The 23,598-nt window shown below is 39.3% G+C and overlaps 1 protein-coding gene across 9 annotated transcripts in view; it reads left to right on the forward strand.

Moving 5' to 3' along the window:
* Window positions 1–23,598, forward strand: part of LOC6496844 (slowpoke-binding protein) — a 37,765-nt gene that overhangs the window by 9,441 nt on the left and 4,726 nt on the right. For 2 of the 9 annotated variants that reach the window (XM_032454997.2, XM_014905911.3), the window contains exons 1-10: window positions 8,260–8,336; window positions 14,005–14,489; window positions 14,948–15,067; window positions 15,438–15,605; window positions 18,807–19,014; window positions 19,074–19,310; window positions 19,394–19,575; window positions 20,935–21,145; window positions 21,207–21,332; window positions 21,393–21,535. In XM_032454997.2, coding sequence (XP_032310888.1) covers window positions 8,331–8,336; window positions 14,005–14,489; window positions 14,948–15,067; window positions 15,438–15,605; window positions 18,807–19,014; window positions 19,074–19,310; window positions 19,394–19,575; window positions 20,935–21,145; window positions 21,207–21,332; window positions 21,393–21,535 — 1,886 coding nt within the window. In that variant the 5' untranslated portion in view covers window positions 8,260–8,330. Of the gene's footprint in view, window positions 1–6,902; window positions 6,990–8,259; window positions 8,337–14,004; window positions 14,490–14,947; window positions 15,068–15,437; window positions 15,606–18,806; window positions 19,015–19,073; window positions 19,311–19,393; window positions 19,576–20,934; window positions 21,146–21,206; window positions 21,333–21,392; window positions 21,536–23,060; window positions 23,397–23,598 lie in introns of those variants that run through there. The other 7 variants (XM_044716295.1, XM_044716296.1, XM_001963254.4 and 4 more) reach the window with 6 other exon arrangements.

Consider the following 23,598-nt stretch of genomic DNA (forward strand, 5'->3'; position numbering starts at 1 on the left):
TATTTGCTTGTCACATTATCTAGTTTCCACATGCGTTTGTTCTACGTTATTCCTCCCATTTGGCCGCTTTTCTTGGCCATTACCATTGCCATTTCCATTTGGTTGATCTGCGGAAATGGGAAAATGCGATGAGATGAGCCGAAAGAAATGGCTAATGCGAGAGAAGAACTAAATGAAATGGAGAAAGCATTTCACACCACATCTAAGCTCTATTTAAATATTCAACAAGGTGCCTGGCAAAGTTTGTTTCCTAAAAATTAATAGAATTCATCTCTTAGTCAAAGTATTTACATAACTCGGTCATTTGTTATACTTGGCACTTGATTGCTTTTAATTACCCCATCCTGGAACACAACTCTCGAAGAGTCCCGTTTAATTTCTACCAATTAACTTGCCTAATGCCTTTCCATTGACACTTAGGCCAACAAAATGGAACTAGAACGTAATGGCTTAATTAATATTATTAACCGAGCGTTCTAGCTGTTCGCCCAATGACCTTCTAATTATTGTTTCGCGAGCGATAATCATAAGTAGTTAGGTTATATATGTGAGTCCCATATTTCCCTTGGCTCAGCCATTTTGGACGCCCATTTGCACGCATGAAATTGAGCGACAACGAATTTCTAAGCGAAACTTTTAGCGTGCCGCCAAATTATGAGTTTACACGCAACAACAAGGAACTGCGTGTGTGTTCTAGAGAGCTCGGTGGGGGCCTTGAAAGTTTTCCACTCCCAGCTATAGTGACACCCCACAACATCCATTCCCCCTCTTGCTATCCTCCCTTGAGAAATGGGTGCGGTTTTTCCAGCACTTGAAATAAAATATTAATAATATATAAGGTATTATGGTATAACCTTTTTAATTTTTATTAAAATTATTTCGAATAGCTAAAGGGCTATTATTTCGCATTATTTTAAATTATTCATAAACTCATAAACTAAAGCTACTATTTTCCCAGTGTGGGTAATTTTTAAAAGGGCTCGACTCCTAGGAAAATGTTGATTTGACTGGCGTCGAGACAAATCACGTTGACTGGCTCAACATGACAGCTGCCCCAGGACCTTCCTGCTCTAACCCCAACCCCTTCATAATCCCTGGCACCTCTAGCCTTGTCTGATGCCAAGGCAAAGCGATGATAAATGAACCCACTGAAAGTGACACTGATTTTTGGTCAGCTGCAGTTGATTTCCAGTCGAAGCGTGCACACATTGCGTATGAGTAATGTCCTTGTTGTCAGCGATTTCCACCAGGACCTTAACATTTTGTAACCCTCATTTGATTTTCGTTCTCCCACCCCACTTTCCACTGCGGCTGTAGCATTATTGACAATTTTATTAGGCCATTTTTGTTTGCCTGTTTATAATGCCGCCCGCATAAAGTAAACTCGTTAATTTCATAACATATGCCAACACATTTGGATTACAGGGGCATGGAGAGTAATCCAAAAGAGGAAGGGAGAATGGAGGGGCGGATTGTTTGCCAATGTGTTGTTGATGGCCTGTTGACAACAGTCGTGTGTGGCATAAAAACGACATCAGAGCCTGGGGAATAAAAACCAAGTGTCGGACTGCAGTCCTTGATCGTTTGTCATCAGAACTGATTACCAGATTTGAGGTTCTTGAATAAATAATTGCTAATTTCCTCATGGAACATGTACGGAAGGAGGTTTTTATTTATCATAACCATATTCTGCACCTATAAACCAACTTCAATTAAAGGTAAAGTGGATTTAGCATTTATTATTTAAGAAATCAAAGTAAAATATAGCAAAGTTATGTTATGGATTGAAGCTAAATTTAAATTTCAAAATATTAACCGCCCTTGAAAGTTTGCCATTGGCTTTTAGTGGCTTTGGTAACACTTATTTGGTATTAATGATCCTGTAAACCAGCAGGCCATGACTTCTGTTAAAAAGTTTCCGAAATTTCCTATAAAAGGCGACTGCTTCCACATTCATATTCAGTTTCGTCGGAGGCCTCCAGGAGGAGATTCTCTAATAAACTCACTTTTTCTTTTCTTATTTTTATTACAATTTTTATTTTAATATTGGATTGAATAAAATTTAATATTCTCTCCTATTTTAATTGAAGTTTGCAATCGATCTCATGCAGACCCACATCTGCGCACTGGTTATCAAGTCATTTTTCTTCTTTTCTTATGTTTATCATTTATTTTTTTTTAAATATTAAGATCCTATGGTCTCTGAGTTTGGACAACCCGATTCTCGTGACCTCTCCTCTTTTCTTATATTTTATTTTTAATAATTTTTAAATGCAATAATTTGGCGTCTTCATCACCATCTTTCTTGCTCTTCTAACCTCATTTGCTTATTTATTTTTATCATTTTATTAAATACTTTTTGTATTTAGCAAGCCATCTCATGCAAACCCACATCTAAGCACTGGTTTTCCTGCTCATTTTCTTTTATTTTTTTTTTTTTGTTAAGCATCCTGAAAAAAGTTCTTGGCTTCTATATATTTATTCTTTTGATACTCTTATGCATTTTTTTTTGTATCATTTAGTTTGTAAAAATAATCATTTTATTTATCTTAAAACGATCCCCTGGCATCTAAGTTTGGACAACCTGATACTCAAGGCCTCTCCTCCTTTCTTATATTTTATTTTTTTTCTGTTTATTAAATCGCTCCAACATTGGCTATAGTTGGCCTTCATCATCACCTTAACGCTCTTCTTTCCTCATTTTTTAATTTAAACGCAATTATAATTCATTTTATTTTGTTTATTCTTTTTTGTCAAATATCCTGAAAAAAGTTCGTGGCTTTGTTCTCCTATTCCTTCTCGTCCTGATCCCCCTCTTATTAATTATTTTTTTTATCATTTAGTTTCTAAAACTAAATATTTTATTTATCTTAAAACGATCCCCTGGCCTCTGAGTTTGGACAACCCGATACTCAAGGCCTCCCCTCCTTTCTTATATTTTATTTTTTTTCATTTTTTTATACGCTCTACAATGGGATATAGTTGGCCTTCATCAACACCTTATCGCTCTTCTTTCCCATTGTTTTTATTTAAACGCAATTATAATTCAACCCATTCTAATTTTATTTGAGTTCTGAATCCCGAGTCTCTTATTAACTTCTATATTAATTTAAATTTGTTTTTTTATTTTAATTTGATTTTTATTTAACATTTAATCAAGATAATATAGTGCAATAATTTAGAGCCAATTATGCTTAAGAAGGTTCGTGGCTTTGTTCTCCTGTTCCTTCTCGTCCTGATCCTCTTATTTTCTTATTTTTTTTTTTAACAATTTGGTAGTTCCTTTCCTCTTCCTAATATTTTTATCATTTTATGTAGTTCATTTTTTATTTTGCAAGCTATCTCATGCAGACCCACATCTACACACGGGTACTCCTGCCGCCTTTCATTTGCTTTTTTTTTTATTTTTCAAACTGTTTTAAATTATTTAAAATTGTTATCCCATTCTCATTTAGTTTGATTATGAGTGGTTCCATTGCTTCTTCCTTCTGCCCTGGTCGTGATTCAGTCTCTCATTTCCTTCTATATTTATTGAAACTTATATAATCCTTTAAAGAAGGGAAGAGCAATGGGTTTTTTTTTGGACCTGGTGCTCATTCTTGTCTCATTTGGATTTTAAATAATCTTTATATTAACATTGCACTTATGCCATTACCAGCGTGGTTCTCATTTTCATTTTTATAATTTTTTTAATTTTATTTCATTTTCCACTAATTTTTTTTGATTAAAAATTTGTGGAAGGTCCAGAAATGGGAAATAGTGGCTCTTGCGAAGGCTATATCTTGGCCAATATCCGTCGGATTAGCGAGCGGGTTACCTTAATCGAATCGTGGATTAATTCTCTTTAAATCTGCATCAAAATCTGGAAACAAAATTTTGGATTCCATTTTTGTTAATTTTCCTGATGGATCCCCTTCAAAAATGGGGAAAGCCCAGAAATTGGAAACAGTGGCTCTTGCGAAGGCTATATCTTGGCCAATATCCGTCAGATTTGCGAGGGGGCTACCTTAACCGAATCGTGGATTGATTTTCTTTAAATTTGCATCAAAACCTGGAAACAAAATTTTGGATTCCATTTTTGTTAATTTTCCTGATGGATCCCCTTCAAAAATGGGGAAAGCCCAGAAATAGGAAATAGTGGCTCTTGCGAAGGCTATATCTTGGCCAATATCCGTCAGATTTGCGAGGGGGCTACCTTAACCGAATCGTGGATTGATTTTCTTTAAATTTGCATCAAAACCTGGAAACAAAATTTTGGATTCCATTTTTGTTAATTTTCCTGATGGATCCCCTTCAAAAATGGGGAAAGCCCAGAAATAGGAAATAGTGGCTCTTGCGAAGGCTATATCTTGGCCAATACCCGTCAGATTTGCGAGCGGGTTACCTTAAACGGATCGTGAGTTGATTCTCCTTAAATCTGCATCAAAACCTGGAAACAAAATTTTGGATCCCATTTTTCTTAAATTTCCTGATGATCCCCTTCAAAAATGGGGAAAGCCCAGAAATTGGAAATAGTGGCTCTTGCGAAGGCTATATCTTGGCCAATATCCGTCAGATTTGCGAGCGGGTTACCTTAAACGAATCGTGAGTTGATTCTCCTTAAATCTGCATCAAAACCTGGAAACAAAATTTTGGATCCCATTTTTGTTCATTTTCCTGATGGATCCCCTTCAAAAATGGGGAAAGCCCAGAAATAGGAAATAGTGGCTCTTGCGAAGGCTATATCTTGGCCAATATCCGTCAGATTTGCGAGGGGGCTACCTTAACCGAATCGTGGATTGATTTTCTTTAAATTGGCATCAAAACCTGGAAACAAAATTTTGGATCCCATTTTTCTTAAATTTCCTGATGATCCCCTTCAAAAATGGGGAAAGCCCAGAAATTGGAAATAGTGGCTCTTGCGAAGGCTATATCTTGGCCAATATCCGTCAGATTTGCGAGCGGGTTACCTTAAACGAATCGTGAGTTGATTCTCCTTAAATCTGCATCAAAACCTGGAAACAAAATTTTGGATCCCATTTTTGTTCATTTTCCTGATGGACCCCCTTCAAAAATGGGGAATGCCCAGAAACTGGAAATAATGGCTCTTATGAAGGCTATATCTTGGCCAATATCCGTCTGATTGGTAGCGGGCTACCTTAAACGAATCGTTGGTAGATTCTCTTTAAAACTGCATCAAAACCTGGAAACAAAATTTTGGTACCCCTTCAAAAATGGGACTCACTAAGACATTATCTTGGCCAATATTGGCCCAGACCGACAAATGGACACTGAAAATTGGACTTCTCTCGAGCAATCCCAGCAAGCAAACCCAGCGACCAAGTGAAACGATCAATGCCCTTTTCGTTACACAATATCTTTTACACTATTTCTGTACTATTTCTGTAGAATTTTGCCGTTTTCTGATTTTTTGGAGAGTCTAAAATCCATTTATCCTATGCACGCAAGTGCCACTATGCAAATTTAAGCCAAGAGCTTTGCTTTCCGCAGGACCAGAAAAAAATATTGATTACACTTGAAAAGGCAGTTGGGAGAATTTACATATTTTTCTGTACCGGAAATATGGGGAATCGGTAAATCAGGGCAAATAAAAGAAGAGGTGGAGCTACTGAATGGAAATGAAATGGAAGAACTAAGAATTCAGGTTCGAAAATAAAGGATAATATCGAATTGGAAAGCTTTAATTTTTGGAATGTCTGATATACTTAAACTAAAATTTCCAAATTTGTTGTAGTTTTTGAAGATTAAAATATCTGAAATATCACAGCTGACATCACAAAGGCTTGTTTTAAAACTATGACAAAATAAACTCTACTGTTTAAAGTTGTTCTAAGCTAGATTTTAAAACTTATTTATGAAAATTTTGTTGAGAAGTTGGGGTGCCAAAAAGTTTACCTTACCTTTCCTCAGTATTTTTCCAACATAAATTAATGTTAAACAGTCGCCATATGTCCATAAAACTGTACTTTGGGCCAACATTTGTTTTACCCCGAAAAGTTCAAAGTTCAGACGCGTGCCTGAGAAGCGTAGCATGAACATGACTGACAATTCCCAGTGGCTGGAAGGAGCCGAGGAGAAATCAACAGTTTGCCATTCTTAATACACTTTCCCATCCCCATCAGCCCGTTTCTGCGGAAATGCGAAAATCCAGTAGAAGCATTTAGGCCAAAAGATATTTTCCTTTCCTCTTCATATTCCGGTGATGACGATAATTGCGAAGGCGACGGCCACTAAAACATTGAGAACGCTCCATTGAGCAGGACCTCGTAAATCAAAAGCAATGAGCTTCGAAACTTTGGCAGGATGCCTGGCAGGACATCCGCCTACGCAAGGCCCAAAGTCAATCCGGCCGGAGTGCTCTTAAAATTCGATGAGATGAGCTAATCGCCGCACTCTGTTAAATGTTGGCTCAGCTGAGCTCGTTCAATCAACGGGTGGGCCACGTCGGCATTGTTGGCTATTTCGGCAATTATATTCGAAGCAAAAACAAATCAATAAATGTGTAATTACAGAAGCTGGACTTTGGCTCTTCGAGGAATCAGAAACAAACAAAAGTGACTAGAAAGATTTCGAAAGCAACGCGTGTCTTTATTTTGATTTGGTTTGGATTTCTGTCCATAATAAAATATAATCTTTGCTTTTAATGAAAGAAAAACAAAGCTTTTATTATTATATTGATATATTATATACCATTTTCATATTATTTTTATTAAATTTAAGCCAATCTTCTTTGGCAACTCCCAACTCCAGGGCAAGAAAACTTTGGAGATGCGAGCATTCAAGCATTATATCCGCCGTGTAGCTTTAGTAAAACTTACCATGCTGATACTTTGTCAAGTTTTGCCTTACAAATACTCTGGATAAAACCTAATTTAAGTCAAACTCAACATTATTCATTTCAGCTAAACCAACTGTGACGTGCTCTTAGATGAAAGGAACGTGCGATGCAATTGAATCCAAGCAGACAAACTGAAACGCACTACTGGATTGTAAGTATCCTTTTGCAAGTCATTTTTTCTTTTCCGACCTTGAACTTCCAAGTTTTATATGATATTTTCCCTAACTTGACAACTCCTTGTGGTTACCAGTTCAGCTTGCAATTATCGGGGCATAAAAATGGCAGGCCAAAAAGTCCAAAATTGTTGCCAAAAAAAAAGAAAATGAAAAGGGTTGAGGAGATAAGTGCACACAAATGCAAAACGAAATGGTGGAAGGGCTGATGTGGCATTGTCTCGGAATTGGCAGGATGCCAGGCTGGCAGGAAGTGCCATCGGAGGCAGGATGAGCCCTAGAGCCGGAGACAAAGCCTGCCAGGCAATGTGTGCGTCCTGGCAATAGAATTTTATTGCACTAAAAATTGTTTGGAAAATTACGAAATTGTCGGAGAACGCGACCATTTTGGCTTTTTGGCTAAAGACTCAATTGAAAAGGGTTAAAGAGGAATAAAACTGGGTCCTTGGGCAATTCATTTAATCGACAGACACGAAGATGTCCCTCGTGGGCTTACATACCAGGTATAGCTAGAAAGTAACAAATAAGGAGTAAGATGTTTTATGCAGTTTCTTAATCGTAAATTAAATTTTTTGTTATTCTTTTTATTGAAATAGTTCCATTTATTCGATTGACCGACTTAGATAAAGTTGTCCTTTCATTCCTGCCACCCTACAGAGATTCCTGGTGATGCATATTTCATGGAAAATCCAGACACATAGTCAATAAATCATTCGTGGCCCTATGCCACAATGAATCGACAGATTCCCTTACACTCCCTCTGATTTCTATCGGGCTCGGTGTCAGGACTGACATTCTTTGGCCTCGTCTCTGACCCGAAATGCCAACTGCAATTGACATTTCTGGCTGCAAAATTGATGATCCGCCTCGGCTGCCATTTGAATCGGTGTCTGGATCTGATTTTGACTTGTCCGACTGCCCTTAAAATTGGGAAGATTCCCAATCGTCAATGATTTGTAACCTCCCACCAGGCTCTCATAAAAACTGAAATATACAATTTGATTAGAAAGACCAAGCGGGCAGGACCAAGTCTAATGACCCTTTTTTTTGGCAACGAAGATGTCAAGTTGTTCACTGAACTTTCCTCGAAAGTCCTCCTTTTTTTGGGTCAAGCCAATAATTTCATTTTTTTTTTTTGGCAAGGGGTACGTTTATCAGAAGTTCAACTGACAAGATATAACTGATTAATTAGAGTTTAAAAAAATGTTCAAATATTTAACAAGCCTTTTATATTACATTTTTTTTCAGACCCTTTTTTGGTGTGCCTTAGGAGGTTTGGTATTGGGTGGAATTGTTGTCATCTCATATTGGATAAGACGATGCAGGTATGTATTTCAAAAGCTTACCCCTTTTTGGAATTTTTCAAATATAAAAATAGTACATTGGTAGTCTGCGATTCGCGTGGCCAGAAGCGCAGCAGGAAAACTCTTTAATCCAATTAGTGGCTGTTGGTTTGGGCATGTTAGCCATTTCCTTTCTATCTCTGGCATTTGTTAAAAAAAAAAATGAAAAAAAAATCTTTCAATTTTCGATGGACTAAGCCCCGCGACACGTGATGCCTTGGAAAAAAAGGCGAGACAACGTGAACGGGCCAACGACCAGAGGGTATACACGTGGGGATTGCTATCGTTTCCCCCGTGATGGGGAAAAAAATAAATAAAAAACTATATGGCTGTGGCTGTTTCACTATTCTCCACTACTTGTGACAGAGAACTTGTGGTGACATTTGAAAAGACGCAAAATTGCCAGTTGGCCGAGCAGAACAACTGAATAATTCAGCCCGGCAATTGGACGAGCCGAGGACTGTTTGAGCAATTAAGTTAATGATGCAAGGTCACTGGAAATGGGCCTGGCCAAAGCCTCGCCTGCTCCTCCCTACCCAAAAAACAGCTCTGACGACCTGCCACCCCCAACAATGACGCAGTTGACTTTGGGCCTTCTGGAGGGCGGTGACCAGTAGGCCCAGCTCATCTAATTCCCATTCCCGTTTCTGGGTTTCATTACGATAGTTGGCGCCAGCTTGTCCGCACAGACAGTGAAATATATATGCTATAAACATACAGTCAGTATTCAGTAACAGGAACTAAGAAGGGACAAGCAAGTAGGAGCTTGAAAAGTAAAAGAAAATGTTCACTGTTTTATTTGATGTATATGCCAAAAGGTTTCACGGAATATTCCAATTAGTTGTCCACTTTATGGAGCTAAGTCTGTAGAGAACAAAAATGTATATTAAAGGACACGCAGTGGCAACAAAGCACTAAAAGGACAACTGACCGCGCCGAAAGGCTTCCATTTTCCATTTCCATTCCGCTCCCACCATACTTTCATTTTGGCTTCACGCGAGGCCAGCGCGTAAAAACTTTTCCAATTTCCATATGGAGCGATCAAAGGCAAACCAGCAAACAAACAAACTGTAATATTTGCATATAGCCAAATGTCCTGGGAGTAATGGAAAATGGAAAAAGGTATGGGGTGACCACCGTATGGAGGAGTGGTTGAGTGGCTTAGTGGTGCGGGTGGAGCTGCTGGTCAGAGCGAAGGTAAACAGTCGTTGAGCGGGTCATGATTAATGTGTCACGAAGTGGGCAACACCGCAACTATTTGCCGCAAATACACACAACACATAAACATAAAATGGCGGACATGGCACATTGTATCCAAACTAGTTAAAAAAATGGATAAAAAAGGCTATTAATGCTTAGAAATTGTTAAGAAATAGAACAAGATTTAATAATTACTCCTTGAAGCTCCTTGTAACTTCTTTAAACAAAACTTTATAGAAGCCTAGAATTTTATGTAAATAAAATTTCAATGAAAATGTAGACTTATAACTAAGCTAAAATACATACTAATATTAATTATACTTATCAAATTATATCTCTGTATATGTTCCTAATGTATTACTGGCCACAACACTTACATGTTTGTACTCCCAATACCCTCAAGCCCTCTTTCTTGACCTTGTCCTTATTAGGCCAACATTTCCTGGCTTAAGTCTGGCACCACGGTACATTATCCGTACATTGTTAGCCCATTGTCAAGCCAAACAGACTGGCATGCCAAGTTCAACGTGGATGGGGCTGGGGCTGTGGCCCGAAGGGGTTTTAGCCAAGCAAGAGCAAATAAAAGTGGAATGAATACGCTCGAACGACAGGCATTCAACGGCGACGACGACGACGACACTCGCCATGAGTCAGTTGGAAATTGTCATAAAAATTAAAAATCAATTTTTATAATCCAGTTAGAAGGGGAAGACGCACAGCCCGGCGAACCAAGAGAGACAGATAGAGTGGGGTGTGAAAGGGAAAGGGCTGGTCGTACCGACGCTACGAGTAGTCGGCCACGAATACAACCGCAAACGTGAAGCGATATGAGCACGCAAACACTCTAAGCCACTCACCCACATGCCGCCATATTGTAGTACATACTAAGGTATATACTTCTGGGTGAAAAACACACCTCAGTCGGACTGGAATGAAGAAATTTCATAGTTTTCGCCCCAGTCGAAACGATATTCGGTATCGCACCTTCATTAACGGACGACCCGAGCACCGTGTTGGCCGCGTTTTCATGGCTTAAATATTCAACCAATTTACACCGCAGCATATATACCACGTCAAATTTTCGGCGCGTCAGCGAGTTAGAAACTTTGAAAACTTGTTGGAACTTCGAAAAGTTAATTTTGGTGGCATCTCTCCCACCCCTCCAATCAAGAGGCTAAAAATTTTCTAATCCATTACATGGCAAGCGGTAGTGCGACACCCAAAACTGAACTCTTTCCCAACATAGAGAAACTTTGTGACGCAGCTCAGAACTATTTAAGAATTTATTAAAATTTGTCTGACCCAATCAACAATGAGTGCAACCATAATGAAGCCGAGGAGGTCGTGGAAAGTGCTGGTCTAGGGGCAACCAACTCCCCAGGCTCAATCATCAGAAACAGGTGCCACTCGCTCTCAGGAGCTTAGACCGCCATTTCCATCGTTTTCATCATCATTTTTAATGTGCAATTCTATTTTGGTGCTATCCATTTGCGTGGGAAGATGAAATAAGCTGGGTTCCCTGTAATAATGCAAATTATGCTCTGTTTTTGGCGCAAAAAGATGATAGGGATTTTCGGTAGATTAATCGAGTAGCAAAAATTCTAAATGCGGAAATGTTTCTATGCGGAAAAAGTGAAAGAGAAACAATTGAGGGCTTCCAAGAAAATCAATCTCAAGTATTTTGAATTTTTTGAAAGGTATTTGAAGAACTGGGTATTAGAAAACTGTTTCTACATAAATATTTTAAAAGTGATTTAAAGTTTTGTTGTTCAAAAGTGCTAATATATTTCAAAACTAACATAAAAATCCATTGATTTTAAACAATTCGGATAAACATGAAAAAATAAATAACAAAAGTGGACAAAGTTTATCAATAGACTGTTTCCCTTGATAGCAAACCACCTACTTCTTAATCATTTTTGTTTGTACTGCCGTATTTGACAAAATCCCACATAATACCGACAAAAATAATTAGTAATTGTGTATGGGCATGGAAAAATTATCTGCCTATTTTTAACTCTCGGCATGAGTAATATCTTCCCGTTGGGTTCTTTCTAAAAGCAATTCAATTAAATAGGAGGGACTTAATGTCTGGAACATTGAACTAAGCCTTCGGCAGAGCGCCAGACGACTAGCCACCCGATATTGATTAATGATATTTTTTTTTATTGGAACACGTTATAAACAACAAAGTCTTCTCTCTCTCTGGCAAATCGCGTTTCTGTCGACCATTTACCAAAAATGACAATTTAATTTGCAACGAACAAGCCAGTGACGGACAGGATAATGCAATAATCAAATGGAAGGATAAACCTGAGACCGACTTGTATATCGTGATTGCGAATATGAATATGAGCACGACACCCAGACAGTCGAAGAGACAGGGCGCTCGTGAACACCAGAAAGCCAAAAAGGGCAAATAAAACGTACTACTTGCACCGCTCCTTAAAGAAAAATCAATAAAGTGTCTTGAAAGTAAAAGCAAGAAACGAACTGTGCCTGATTAGATAAATGGCCTAAAGCGCGGGAGGCACAGGGGGGAAATCAAATACGATTAAATCGGCCAACAACACTAAGCGTGCAATAGCAACAGCAAGTAAAAAACACAATTTAAAATTAGAATTAGACAATTGGACAAATGGGCCCAGAGCGGCAAAAACGTGCAGTTCACATGGCAGAAGGAAGGCGGCTCTATGTACACATATAGAGCTCAATGTCACGCAGCCACAAAAACATACACCCTACCCAGCCGCACTCATACAGCGAAGAAACAAAGGGACGTGCGGCACACGGGGCGTATGATTTATTTAAGCGTCTATTAAAGTCCTTTCCATTGTTCCGCCTGTGCGAGTATAGTTCTTCACTTCTTGTTTTTGTTGTGGTTTACTTTTCAGAGTGCGAAGGACATTCGTTGAACTGCAACGCACTTGCTTTCGGTAAAATAACTTCAAAAGTTTTTGCATGTTGAAGGGGCGTGTACTTTTTAATTAACACAAAACATTCAGGCAGCCCAACAATGGCACCAACTGAAGTGCCATGGACGTGGATGTGTTTGAAATTGAAATCTGATCCACGTCAGATATTTAATTTGCAGCTATGGCCAAAGCCAAAGCAGGTACTTGACAAAGCAGTGACATGCGAAAAACAATTATTATTAGGCTATAATTGGCGATTTCAATTGCTTTTTTGTTCATAATCGCATGAGACTACAATTTAATTGTTTATTGATTGAAAAAGTTATGGGATTACCACGGAATTGAATTGTAAAGAAATAATCGTTAAAATTAATTTTCAATAATTATAAAACATTTGATTAATGTGTATCTTTTTGTGGAAGGAGTGTCTGTAAAAAACTAATTATAAACAAAAATGAATTCATCACATCACCCGCAACAAATTTCCCGGGGAAGCAATCAAATTATGTAGATATAAGCCCGAAAACCGAAATGAAAAATTGAATGGGGTCAAGTTTATTTCTCTTGCATCACAATTCATCAAAAATCAAATTTCAATCCAATCCCACCCTCTGTACAAAAACTGTGAAAGTGAAAAATGCAATTGTAAACTAAATTTCTGTAATCATCGAACCACAAATATAGGTGTCGTGCCATTTTGGACTGTAGCGAGGTTTTGCTAAGCGATCGGGATCGGTAGGTAAATTTGCTTTGCAAGTCAAGTTTTCGATCGAAGCAAATTAGCCAGCAATTTGAGAGCAAATCAAATCACCAGAGCAAATCAAAAGCAAACAAACTTATGATTTATTTCAACTTCTAAATTGGCTGCATAAATTAAACCAAAATACGAAAAGAAAAAAACACTCATACACGCTGAAATTTGTTAAACTTATTTTTATTTCCATTATTCACGCAATTTTTTATGCAAATTTTCTAGATTACGCTTCTATACAAATTGGCTGCAAATTAGATTAGTTGATTTGAAAAATTGGCATATGATCGAAAGCATGTTTCCACCTTTCTTTTGAACTTTATTTAAACTTACATTTAATGAAAAAAATGAAACACATTAAAATCAAAACAAAGAACTTGGCTAAGTTCGTTACAAATATGCTTCTGTGATTGTCTTTTACAGCAAATTATTATTCTGGTTCCAATTATTTTACACTCTTTGAACGATTGTTGAGCAAATGCAAACGCAATTGCAACTGCCGGGGTGATATTAGCTTATAGATATACATTTTATTTTCCCCTTTATTTCCGTTCCACGAATCGCTTCTGTTTCATTTCTGTTCATTGCTGTGCTAAGCCCTGTGCTTTTGGATTTAAATATATTTTAAAAAACATTTCTACCGCATATTTCTTTCCATCTCCTTGTGGCCACTCAACTTTTGTTCGAAAACCACCCACAAAACCAAAAAAAAAATGCCACTTGAACACTTGAATAACCACCAACAACCACGTCACGGTTCAAATAAAAACCAAAACCACTACAGGACACTTGTAGCGAGGTCAACGATCCAGCGGCATCGGCGCATCCGGAGCCGGAGCTCATCTTCAACTGCCATCGGGGGGACGACAGGCGGGATCAGCGGGATCAGCGCGAACGGGATCATCTCCCGCGGGATAGCAAAGTCATCACCCGATCACAATCATCGGCGTCGGCGCCGTCGCATGCTCCAGTGCATCAACTGAAGCAGCAGCAGTCTCTGCCCACACCTCTCACCCAGAAACCGGATCCGCAGTCACAACACCATAATCCGCACGCCTCCAAGTCCGTCTCGATTCTGGTCTACAAGACCTTGAACACGGTCTTCAAGAGCAGTCGCAAGATCATCGTTCGCGTTTGTGAGGTCGCCAGTGCCAAGAAGTCCTTCACCATGTTCAAGTTCAACAAGGCGGCCCAGCAGCAGAGGATCGACAACAGGGCGAATGCCGTCACAGGTCATGACCCCTTTGTCCGACCGCCAGTGCCCGAAAAGTGAGTGTTCGAAATCGAATCGAAAAAGGACAAGCCTTGTGGTTATAGAAGAAAAGGGTTGGAAAAGCATTTTACATTGGATTTAAGACTATTTTCAGAAATATTACATTATTTTTCATTGTATGATTTATGGCATGCATTAGGATCTCGTTCTGTTCTATTCGGAAACATTTTTAAAAATAATATTAAAAGTATCACCTAGAAACAGGTTACGGGGCGTATACGTAATATTAATCATACGCCCTGTAACCATGAGAGCATAAAATAAAATCATCGTACTGGTGTTAAAATGAAAGATTAAGATGTTTAAAGGGGGAAAAAAATGCCTTTCCAATTCACTGCAAAAAAACCTAATAAGAAGAAATGTCGGGATGAACAAATGACTGCCAATGTGTGTGTTTATTTCTCAATATGAAATGCAACCGCTTGGATCGATAACTCGATTACCGTATCGATAGGAAGGTGAAGCATATTATGAAGAAGCTCCACAAGGCGAACGGCCTGAAACGCTCCAACTCGGCTATAGAGTTCGATGTCTCGGCTTTGACGGCCGCAAATCGTCGCCAGATCTACTCCAGGTGAGTAATCCATAAGATACCGGCACTGTGTTTTGTAAATAAATATAATATATAGAACTTTTGTGCAATGTGTCTGCGGGTGTGTGGGTGGGCAAACACAGCAACAAAGCCACTCACACACCTCTCAAAGAAAAGAAATAATGAAATTACTTAGCACAGTGCACAGGTTCCCAAAGTATATAATTTTAGTTTGTGAAGCTTCTTGAACAGACTGAAGAAAAAAAAAAGAAGAAAACACTTACTTATCACTTTTCTATTGTATTTCTTTTTCGGTTTTCGTTTCGAATTATGTTTTAAAACCAAAAAAAAACCCACCAAACAACCAAAAAACACCCACCGCAACCACCATTGTGTACCCTTCTATTTGCAGCAATCGGTCGGCGAGCTCGGAGCAAGATAACTCAGATCAGTCCGAGCATTCGGAGAAATCGCCGCTGGTTAGCGCGAGGTTAGACAATCTAGCTAGGCTCTTCTTTAGCAAGTCGATGCCAGCGGAAACCGGAAGTAGAGATACCATAGATTCAGTACTGACAACAAGGTTGCATTTACTACTCTACTCTGTACTAAACTAATCTCAATTATATTTAGCTTGTATAATACTTTTTTGAAATTTTTCAAATCAGCATTCAACCTCACCTATCTCAAGTACAAATTTTTACCATTATGCTTGCCGAGTTTGTTTCATTTTTCTTGAGTTTTTTTGTTCCTTATATTGTATACCAGCTGAACAGCATTTTGCATGCCGAAAAATTAATAGAAATAAAGATCCGAAATGCTTTTAAATGTTTCGCAACACGTAGAATTGATTGTAGTGGATCGAAAGAAAAGCATACACACCCCAAAACCAATTATTTTTCGCATTTAGCATTTATTTTTATGTAGAACACATGCACAAGTATACAATAGCGATAACACAAGTAATGTTTTCAAGAGGGTCTCAACCACAAAAACAGCAGCAGCCAAAAAATAATTAACTTGAAAGCTTTTGTGGGCAATGGTTTCTTTTATTTTGGGTTGGACACGAACCAAAAGAGAGTACGAATTAAACTTAATATAAAACAGATCTATCTAACGTCGCTTTGGTCTGACGGTAGGAAAATAATTTACACAACTTTGAGAGTGTTTGAAAAGTTTTCTCATTTCGAGTGAAAAGCCAACGGCAGCAGCGTCAAAGTCAAAGTATTAAATGCGATGATAGCATGCATTTCATCGCCCGCAGAAAAGGGGCGCCCGTCCTTTGTTCGCAAAAGGCAGGTGAAAGTTTTTCCAAGGTGAAAATTCTTCAAATTAGATGCCCAGGCAGGGACACACACCTCCTCACACACACACGCAAGCAGTGCAAATTAAATTATCAACCCGGCAAAAGTTCGCCAAAAAAAAAGGGAAACCAACCTGAAATGCCAGAAAAATCGAGTATCTGTGTGAGTCTTCCATAGGCGTATGTGTGTGTATGGCCCTCCCCATACCCTTCAGGTACGTGCTGAGCCGTATGATGAATGTGCAAGCGAGCGTGAGCATCTGTTCGTGTGTGTAAGTGTCTGTTCGGCTGTATTGGTGTGCCTCTAACGAGCAGTTGAATATGCATGTGTGAGTGCTGCAAAGTATGCAATAAAAAATTTCACACACGAGCACGTTAATTACGCGCAACATCCAAACATTTTTGAATAACTTCAACCGATCCCCACCTGCCCTCGTCTTCTGGGCCTAGATACAAGTGTATCTGTGTATCTGTGAGATAGGTTTGGCCGTGGAAATGTTCGGTTCGCTAATTTTACGAGTCGCAGTTGCGAGGCTTTCAAGAGACATCTGGCAGGGGTCATCATTTTTGGTTTTTACTCTTCAAAGTTGCCTTTAATGAATTTAATGGAAATTGTTGAACAAATTTTAATTAGTAGCTATTTGTTAAAAGTATTTTAAAAAGAAGCTTAGTTTCCTAATTAAATGAACTGTACAGAAACTCCATTAAAGCTCTTCAATGAACACAAAGGGTCTCTACAAATAGATGAAGTATGTTTCCCATGACATTTGTTGGGCTCCTACACTTTTACTTTTGGCCTTTCCATTGCTCTGCTCTGACATTTTTCACTCACTTTTCAGAGTTGGCAAACAACAAGTGTGTCGAGTGTTTGGTAAATATTTAAGCTGCAATATCACAAGGAAGATAAACGAAAGAAAGTCACCTTTACTTTTTTTTGCAACAAAAATTAGCTTAAGTCAACAAAAACATACTCGCCCACCAGCTCTCACACTCCGATGCGAAAAAAGGAAAGTGTTTCAGCTGCAATCGGAATCAAGGCCTTGAGCAGCAGGGAAATGAGAAATATTCCGCATACGCACCGTTGGCCAAAAGCGCAAGCGAAGCGCCTAAAGAGATAGGCAAAGAGTTTTGCCAGCTTTTGGTTGTTGTGGTCTAGCAGGCACAAACTCTATATGCAAGGGCACTGAAAAAAATTTAAAATTATTAAGAAATTAAAATTTTGAAGTATTTAATAACTTTTTAAGTTTTAAAATGAATAATTGGACAAATGCAAAAAATCCTAAAAATCTATATACAGTTTTCTCCAAGTGCAGTTGTATCTTTTCATTTCGTTTTCGCATTTCGCAAGTTCTTGTGACGCAATGAGAGTGAAATGGGGTGAGAGGAAGGACAGAAGAAGCCTCTTGGCCAACATTTTATGCCACACACGAACACACTTTCACTTTCCTCCTTTCTCCTTTGTCCTTTCGTCCCCTTCTCCACTTTGTAGTCTCTACTCGTTTCGTTTTGCTGGCACTGCCGGCTGCCTTATTAAATTTTCAAACACATGCTAAACTTAACCCGAGGATGTGCTTAACCTTCGCTCTGTTTTGATTGAGTGGCCGTAAGTGTTTGTTTATGAGCCTCCCTCGCTCTGTGCCCTCCCGCTCAAGAGCTGCCAACATTTTACGTTTTCCAGCCTTTGTTATTTTTCTATCTTTCACACTCTCTCTCTCTCTCTGTGTTTCTGTCTTTTTTGTTGTTTTCTTTAAGCCTCCAAGTGAGTGCAGTTTTGTTTAGCTTTTCTTGGCTCTTTTTCCTTCATTTTCAGTTGCTTTTTTTGCACTCTTCTCTTTGTACAACTCTTCACTTGCAACAAACAAACAATATAATAAATTGTTTTTAAAAAAATGTCTAAAAAAATGAAAGAAATAAAGCAGGACGAAACAAACGAAATGAAATGATAAACTCTTGCTTCCGTTTCCGCTGCGCCATTGTGCAGGCAGTTACTTCCTCTTCCTTTTCACCCTTTCGTCCTTTGGCTGTCCTCATTGAGTTGCAAATTCCTTTGCCCTGCGGCACCTTTCAAGAGCTCTCTTTTTTTTTTGGCAACATTTCAACTGCAATTGTCCTTTGGCCCGTGTATAAAGTTGGCCCGAAGGCTTGTGGTCAAAAAAGGGTTATTATTTGTTAACAAAAGGGGAGGTCCTTAAATTCATAATTCATTATCATTGAGTATCAAATTTGTTGTAAATAAACCATCTATACCCCCTATGGGAATAAAGTTGATGGGGCCTTCCAGTACTTGGTTGTATATAAGTCTCTCCCGCCATTAAGTGTGATGCTTCATAGCCCCATAAAAATTGGTTATACTTTTAGTTAAATACTACAAACAAGTTTCCTTAGTTAGCAATTCTTTACAAACGTATGCTCTTTAACAAAAGATATTGCAAGACCTTTAGTATAGAAAAGAGATTTAAATTTGGCCATAATGTGTTTTAGGCCCAACATCAAGTACCAGTACTCCGCCTTGGACAGTGGCAATGGGATCGTGGAGCGGAGTCCCAGGGAGCGAGCTCAACGGGAGAAGGCCCTGAACGCCACCCAGGAGTGGATTCAGAGTGCCAATGGGCGCTACGAGGTGATTGCCCACCTGGATGAGATCGGTTCGAGGCACGGAAAAAACTGGTTTCTGGTCACAGATGCTTCGGTAAGGGATTCAGGATAATCTTCTCTTTATAGATTTATATTTTTGTGTATAAATTTTAGGTTCGCACAGATCGTCTGCTGACTCTGCTGCCTCTGCCACCCGACTGCGTGGCCTTCGAGGATCTGCCGCCCAACGAGTGTGCCAGGGACATCCTTATGGAGCTGCTGGGCTCACTGCATCACCCGTACATATATCCTGTCCTGGACCTGGGATTCTTGCGCAACAGCTCGTATAACTACGCGTGCCTGGTGACGCCATTCAACTCGCGTGGCAGTCTCAAGGATCTCATTTATAAGGTCAGTAGGGTTTCCTCTTTAAATTCAATTACTTTTCAATATTTTATAAACCCAATTTGTGTAAAATTAACCTCAATCTACAGGCACAGTGGAACGAGCCGTGGGCCAAGAAGTACACGCGTAAGCCAAATGGACTGCCAGTGAGCCAAGTGCAGCGACTGGGCCGTCAGATCCTGGAGGCTCTGCTCTTCCTAAAGGAGCGCGGCTTTCCGCTTCACGGTCACCTGCACAGCGGCAATGTCATCCTGCAGAACGGCGCCGCCAGGTGAGTGAGAGAGCCCATCGCACAGTCCACTTGTGTCCACTCGACTGTGAGCTAATTTAATAATGCCTTCAATATTTGATATTGAAGCGCTTGTAAACCAGAGCTGGGGCATGCAGAATGTACCGAAAATAGAACTGAAAAACGATTTAAACCCAAATGGTAAATTAAAATCCATTCAACAGAATGGTTTGCCATCTTGGGAGGCACTTTAAATGCATGTTCCTGTGCGGGAGGCCACCTACCGACCACTCCTGCCACTCTCTGATCCTTGTAACTGTTGTGCGACATCGCGTAAAGGACCCGTTCTACCCACCGGGCATACAATGCCAACCACTCGGAAACATCGAATGGGTGCAACAAAAATAAAGCTTTAGCTTTTTGCCATTTTAAAAATAAATGCTTGGCACAAAAAATTGCTTATACTGCATCTCTATAGGGACGTGGGGCAATGGTGGCTTTATGTTCATGGGTATAGGTGAAAGTCGATTAAAGTTCTGCTATTTTTTTGTTCAAGTTTGCGCCAAGTGCATGACCCAATTCACTTGCCTTCCTTGCCAGGGGTCGGGGGAATTGCAAAAGCTGATTTTCATATAAATTGCTTATACATATGTACAGTCATCGATAGGGCCACATCAATGGCATGGAAAAGACTAACCAGGGGGGAAAATTGTCAAGGAAAAAGGAGTGATTTGTAAGCTGAAAAGCTGATTGATATAGTGAAAAGAAAAATACTTGTACAAAGGGATTGCAAGAGGAATTTCTTGGTGTTTGGAAATGGCAATCTCGGCCAATCAAAGTGTTATTAAAACAAGCTTGGAATTACAAGTAATAAGCAGGATTACAGCAAACCCAAAGTGTTAATTAAGCATGCCTTGGTCTTAAGCCAAGAATCAGGATAGTATCTTCAGTATCCTTTGTCTTTTGTCAGCCAATTTTGAGTGGTTGTGCATTCAGGACCCTCAGGCCAAAATCCCACGTCAATCTGCAATATACCAAACATTGTATAGTGCCATAACATTGTCATATCGGGCCTGACATACGCTCTTTGTCATAAAGGCACATGGCCCGAGTGGCGATAGAGATGGCACGAATATGGAATGCCATCACCCACTCGCTCCCACATAAATCCATAAAAGTAGACACTTTGTGGCCGACATAGCCACGTGTTGGCCATCAATATATGGCACTGCCAAAGGCCTAGGCACAGCCATAGCCATCGCCATCGCCACCGCCATCGAATGTGGTATAATTAAGGGGAAAAAACAGTGAGGCGGGGATGAAAGGATGGGCTCACCATTTAATTATGCATTTTCCGTGACACTCATCCTTTACGTTTTTCCTTTTCCGCACCATCATCAGGTTATCGGGCCTGGAGAACGGCCTGCTCGGCCTTAGTTCGCGCATCAACGCCGTCATGTGGTCCCGCTCGGTGACCGAAATCGAGAATGTCGACATCGTCTGTTTCGGCCACCTGCTCTACGAGATGTGCACGGGCCAGGAGCTGACCACCCCCAAGCCGTCCATGCGGGTGCTCGAAATGGAGCTGCAGCACTATCCACAAATAGGCCAGGTAGGTTATCGTTAAGAACATCAAGATTAACAGTATAGTTTATATAAATATTATTTTTTAGATTCTTGAGATATTAGGTCTAATTTTTGAACCGCCTAGCGGTGTCTGCCCCTCCGTTGAGGACCTAGTCCTATGCGATCTCTTTCGCAGCATCGATTTGCGCGAGCTGCGAGGTCCCTGTTTCAGTGTAAGTATTTCCAGATCTTTATTATTTAAATATGATTTGAACACCCTCTCTTTCAAATAGACAATTAAACCGAGCCTCAGTAGGTCCACCCTGAACCTGCTGCACTCCGTGAAGAAGCGCCAATGCGCTTCGTTGGGGCACTCCCTCAGCGAGGCCAACTCCCCCTGTACGCCACCCTCCACGCCGCACGATCGACGCACTGGGTAAGTAACTGACTCTTGCTTCCAGTATCCTTTTCCACCTAGAAGCAAATTTTGCAATCTTCTCACTCTGTCAGTCACTGGCATACATCCTCCATAGCCATTCCACACACACCAGACAAACACAAAAACTCATACACAATTCAGTTCATCGTCGTCGTGTCCTGTTTTCTTGTTTTTGGTGTGAGAGGAACAACAGGTCTTGTATGCTCATTTAAAAATAAAATGAAAATATCAATCAACAGGAGAAGTTATATAACAAAATCACTCATGAAATTATAAAGAATTTTACTTTATTTTTTTTCCTTATTGAAGCAGGTCCCTAAAATGTTTATAGTTATTGTAGAGTTTCTTTTCCAGTTAGCCCAAAGTTTAGTAGATTTTTTAGAAAAGAGATGTTTAAATAAAAAAATATATTTCTTTTAAAATCAAACATCCTGTGACTGCAGCTTAGTCCTAGATATGGGCGCCACTGTAAGCCTAACCTCGGGCCTGGTAATCCAGTTGACGTGCACTCGCATTTTTGGCTAATAAAGAAAAGCTCACACTCACACAAGCACACACACAAAAGCAGCAAAGAGCCATGTTAAACAAAAAGCAAAAAAAAAGAAAATGGCGAGAAAGCGGGAAAAACTAACACACACACACAGACAGACGAAAAAGCGGAAAATATGGCCATAAGCTTGATTATGTGCGTGCGGCGGGTGTGTGCCTGTGCCTGTGTGTGTGTGTGTGTGTCTAAAGGTAATTATGGTAATGTCCTGGACTCTGCTCTCGTCCTGACCCATCCTCCGCCCTGGGGCTGAATTTAAAATTATGCATACAAGACAGGAATATAATTGAGTGATAAAACAAAAAAAAATGTAACAGAAAACGAAGGTACAAACGAGAACTAGCCAGAGAAAAAGTCCCAAAATAATAAAAATACAGAACAAAATGTCCTCATTTGCTGTTTCATGTATATTTAAGCATCTCTGCCCCTCTGTGTAAATTTACTCCGCTGCCTTAAAATCAAAAAAAAAAAAATTAATACTTACTTTAAAATATACTCAAACGCATGTTTTTAATTATTTAACAATTAATTAACCATTTATGTAGTGGAGGATTTTTTCAACTAAAGTATTTTTTCGTATGCAATGTTTTACTCTCTCTTTCTCTCTCCTACCGCCTACTCCTACTATGTACTACTACTACTACTACTACTACTCAACTTTGTTGTGTGTGTGTATGTGTAAAAATCTATCTTAGTGTTGCGAAAGCGCAAAGAATACCGTTACCGTTACCGTTACAGTTACCGTTGCAGTTGCAGTTGCCGCTACACCAAACCCATCATCTTCTACACACATACAGATCCGCTCTTGAATGTCTATCAACGTTCATTTTTGTTTACATTACCTATGTGTGTGTTTTGTTTTTGATTTACAAACTCTTGCATTTTTGCATTTGTTTATTTACATAACCTCTTCGACTAACTAAAAACCAACAACAACAACAACAACTACTACTACTACTACAACATCTACTACAGTGTTCTGCCTGCGCCCTATGAAGTCTTTCGTATGTACTAAACCAATCCGAACCGACCGAACCAAGAACCCAACCAAAAAAACCAACCAAAAACTCAAATTCAACTATAAACTCACAAAAAAAAAAAATATATACAAAAATATATCTCACAATTAAGTTTTACAAAAATGAATATCGTGTGAAACAAAACCCAAAAAGAATACCTGAATAAATGAAATTTAAACAAACAAACAACTGAGAATACAAAAACACAATTTTTTGTACGAAACTTTCAATTTTTTATACCAGACGGAAAACCTTAAATAAATATACACCATATTTGTTGTAGCTAACTGTGGTAAGTGGCAATATTTTTGTGTATGCTTCCCAAACCACTCCAAAAAGAAAAAACCACAACCACCACAGCCGCCCCAGCAAGCGAGCCACCTTCGCACCACCACAGCTATATCGAATTCAATGGAATCTATGTGTAACCATCAGAGTACTAAACTATTTATGTGTGTTTATTTAATGCCTTTTGTTGACTATTGTTTTTCGAT

The sequence above is a fragment of the Drosophila ananassae genome, chromosome 3R (genome assembly GCF_017639315.1).
Source record: "Drosophila ananassae strain 14024-0371.13 chromosome 3R, ASM1763931v2, whole genome shotgun sequence".
Classification (NCBI taxonomy): domain Eukaryota; kingdom Metazoa; phylum Arthropoda; class Insecta; order Diptera; family Drosophilidae; genus Drosophila; species Drosophila ananassae.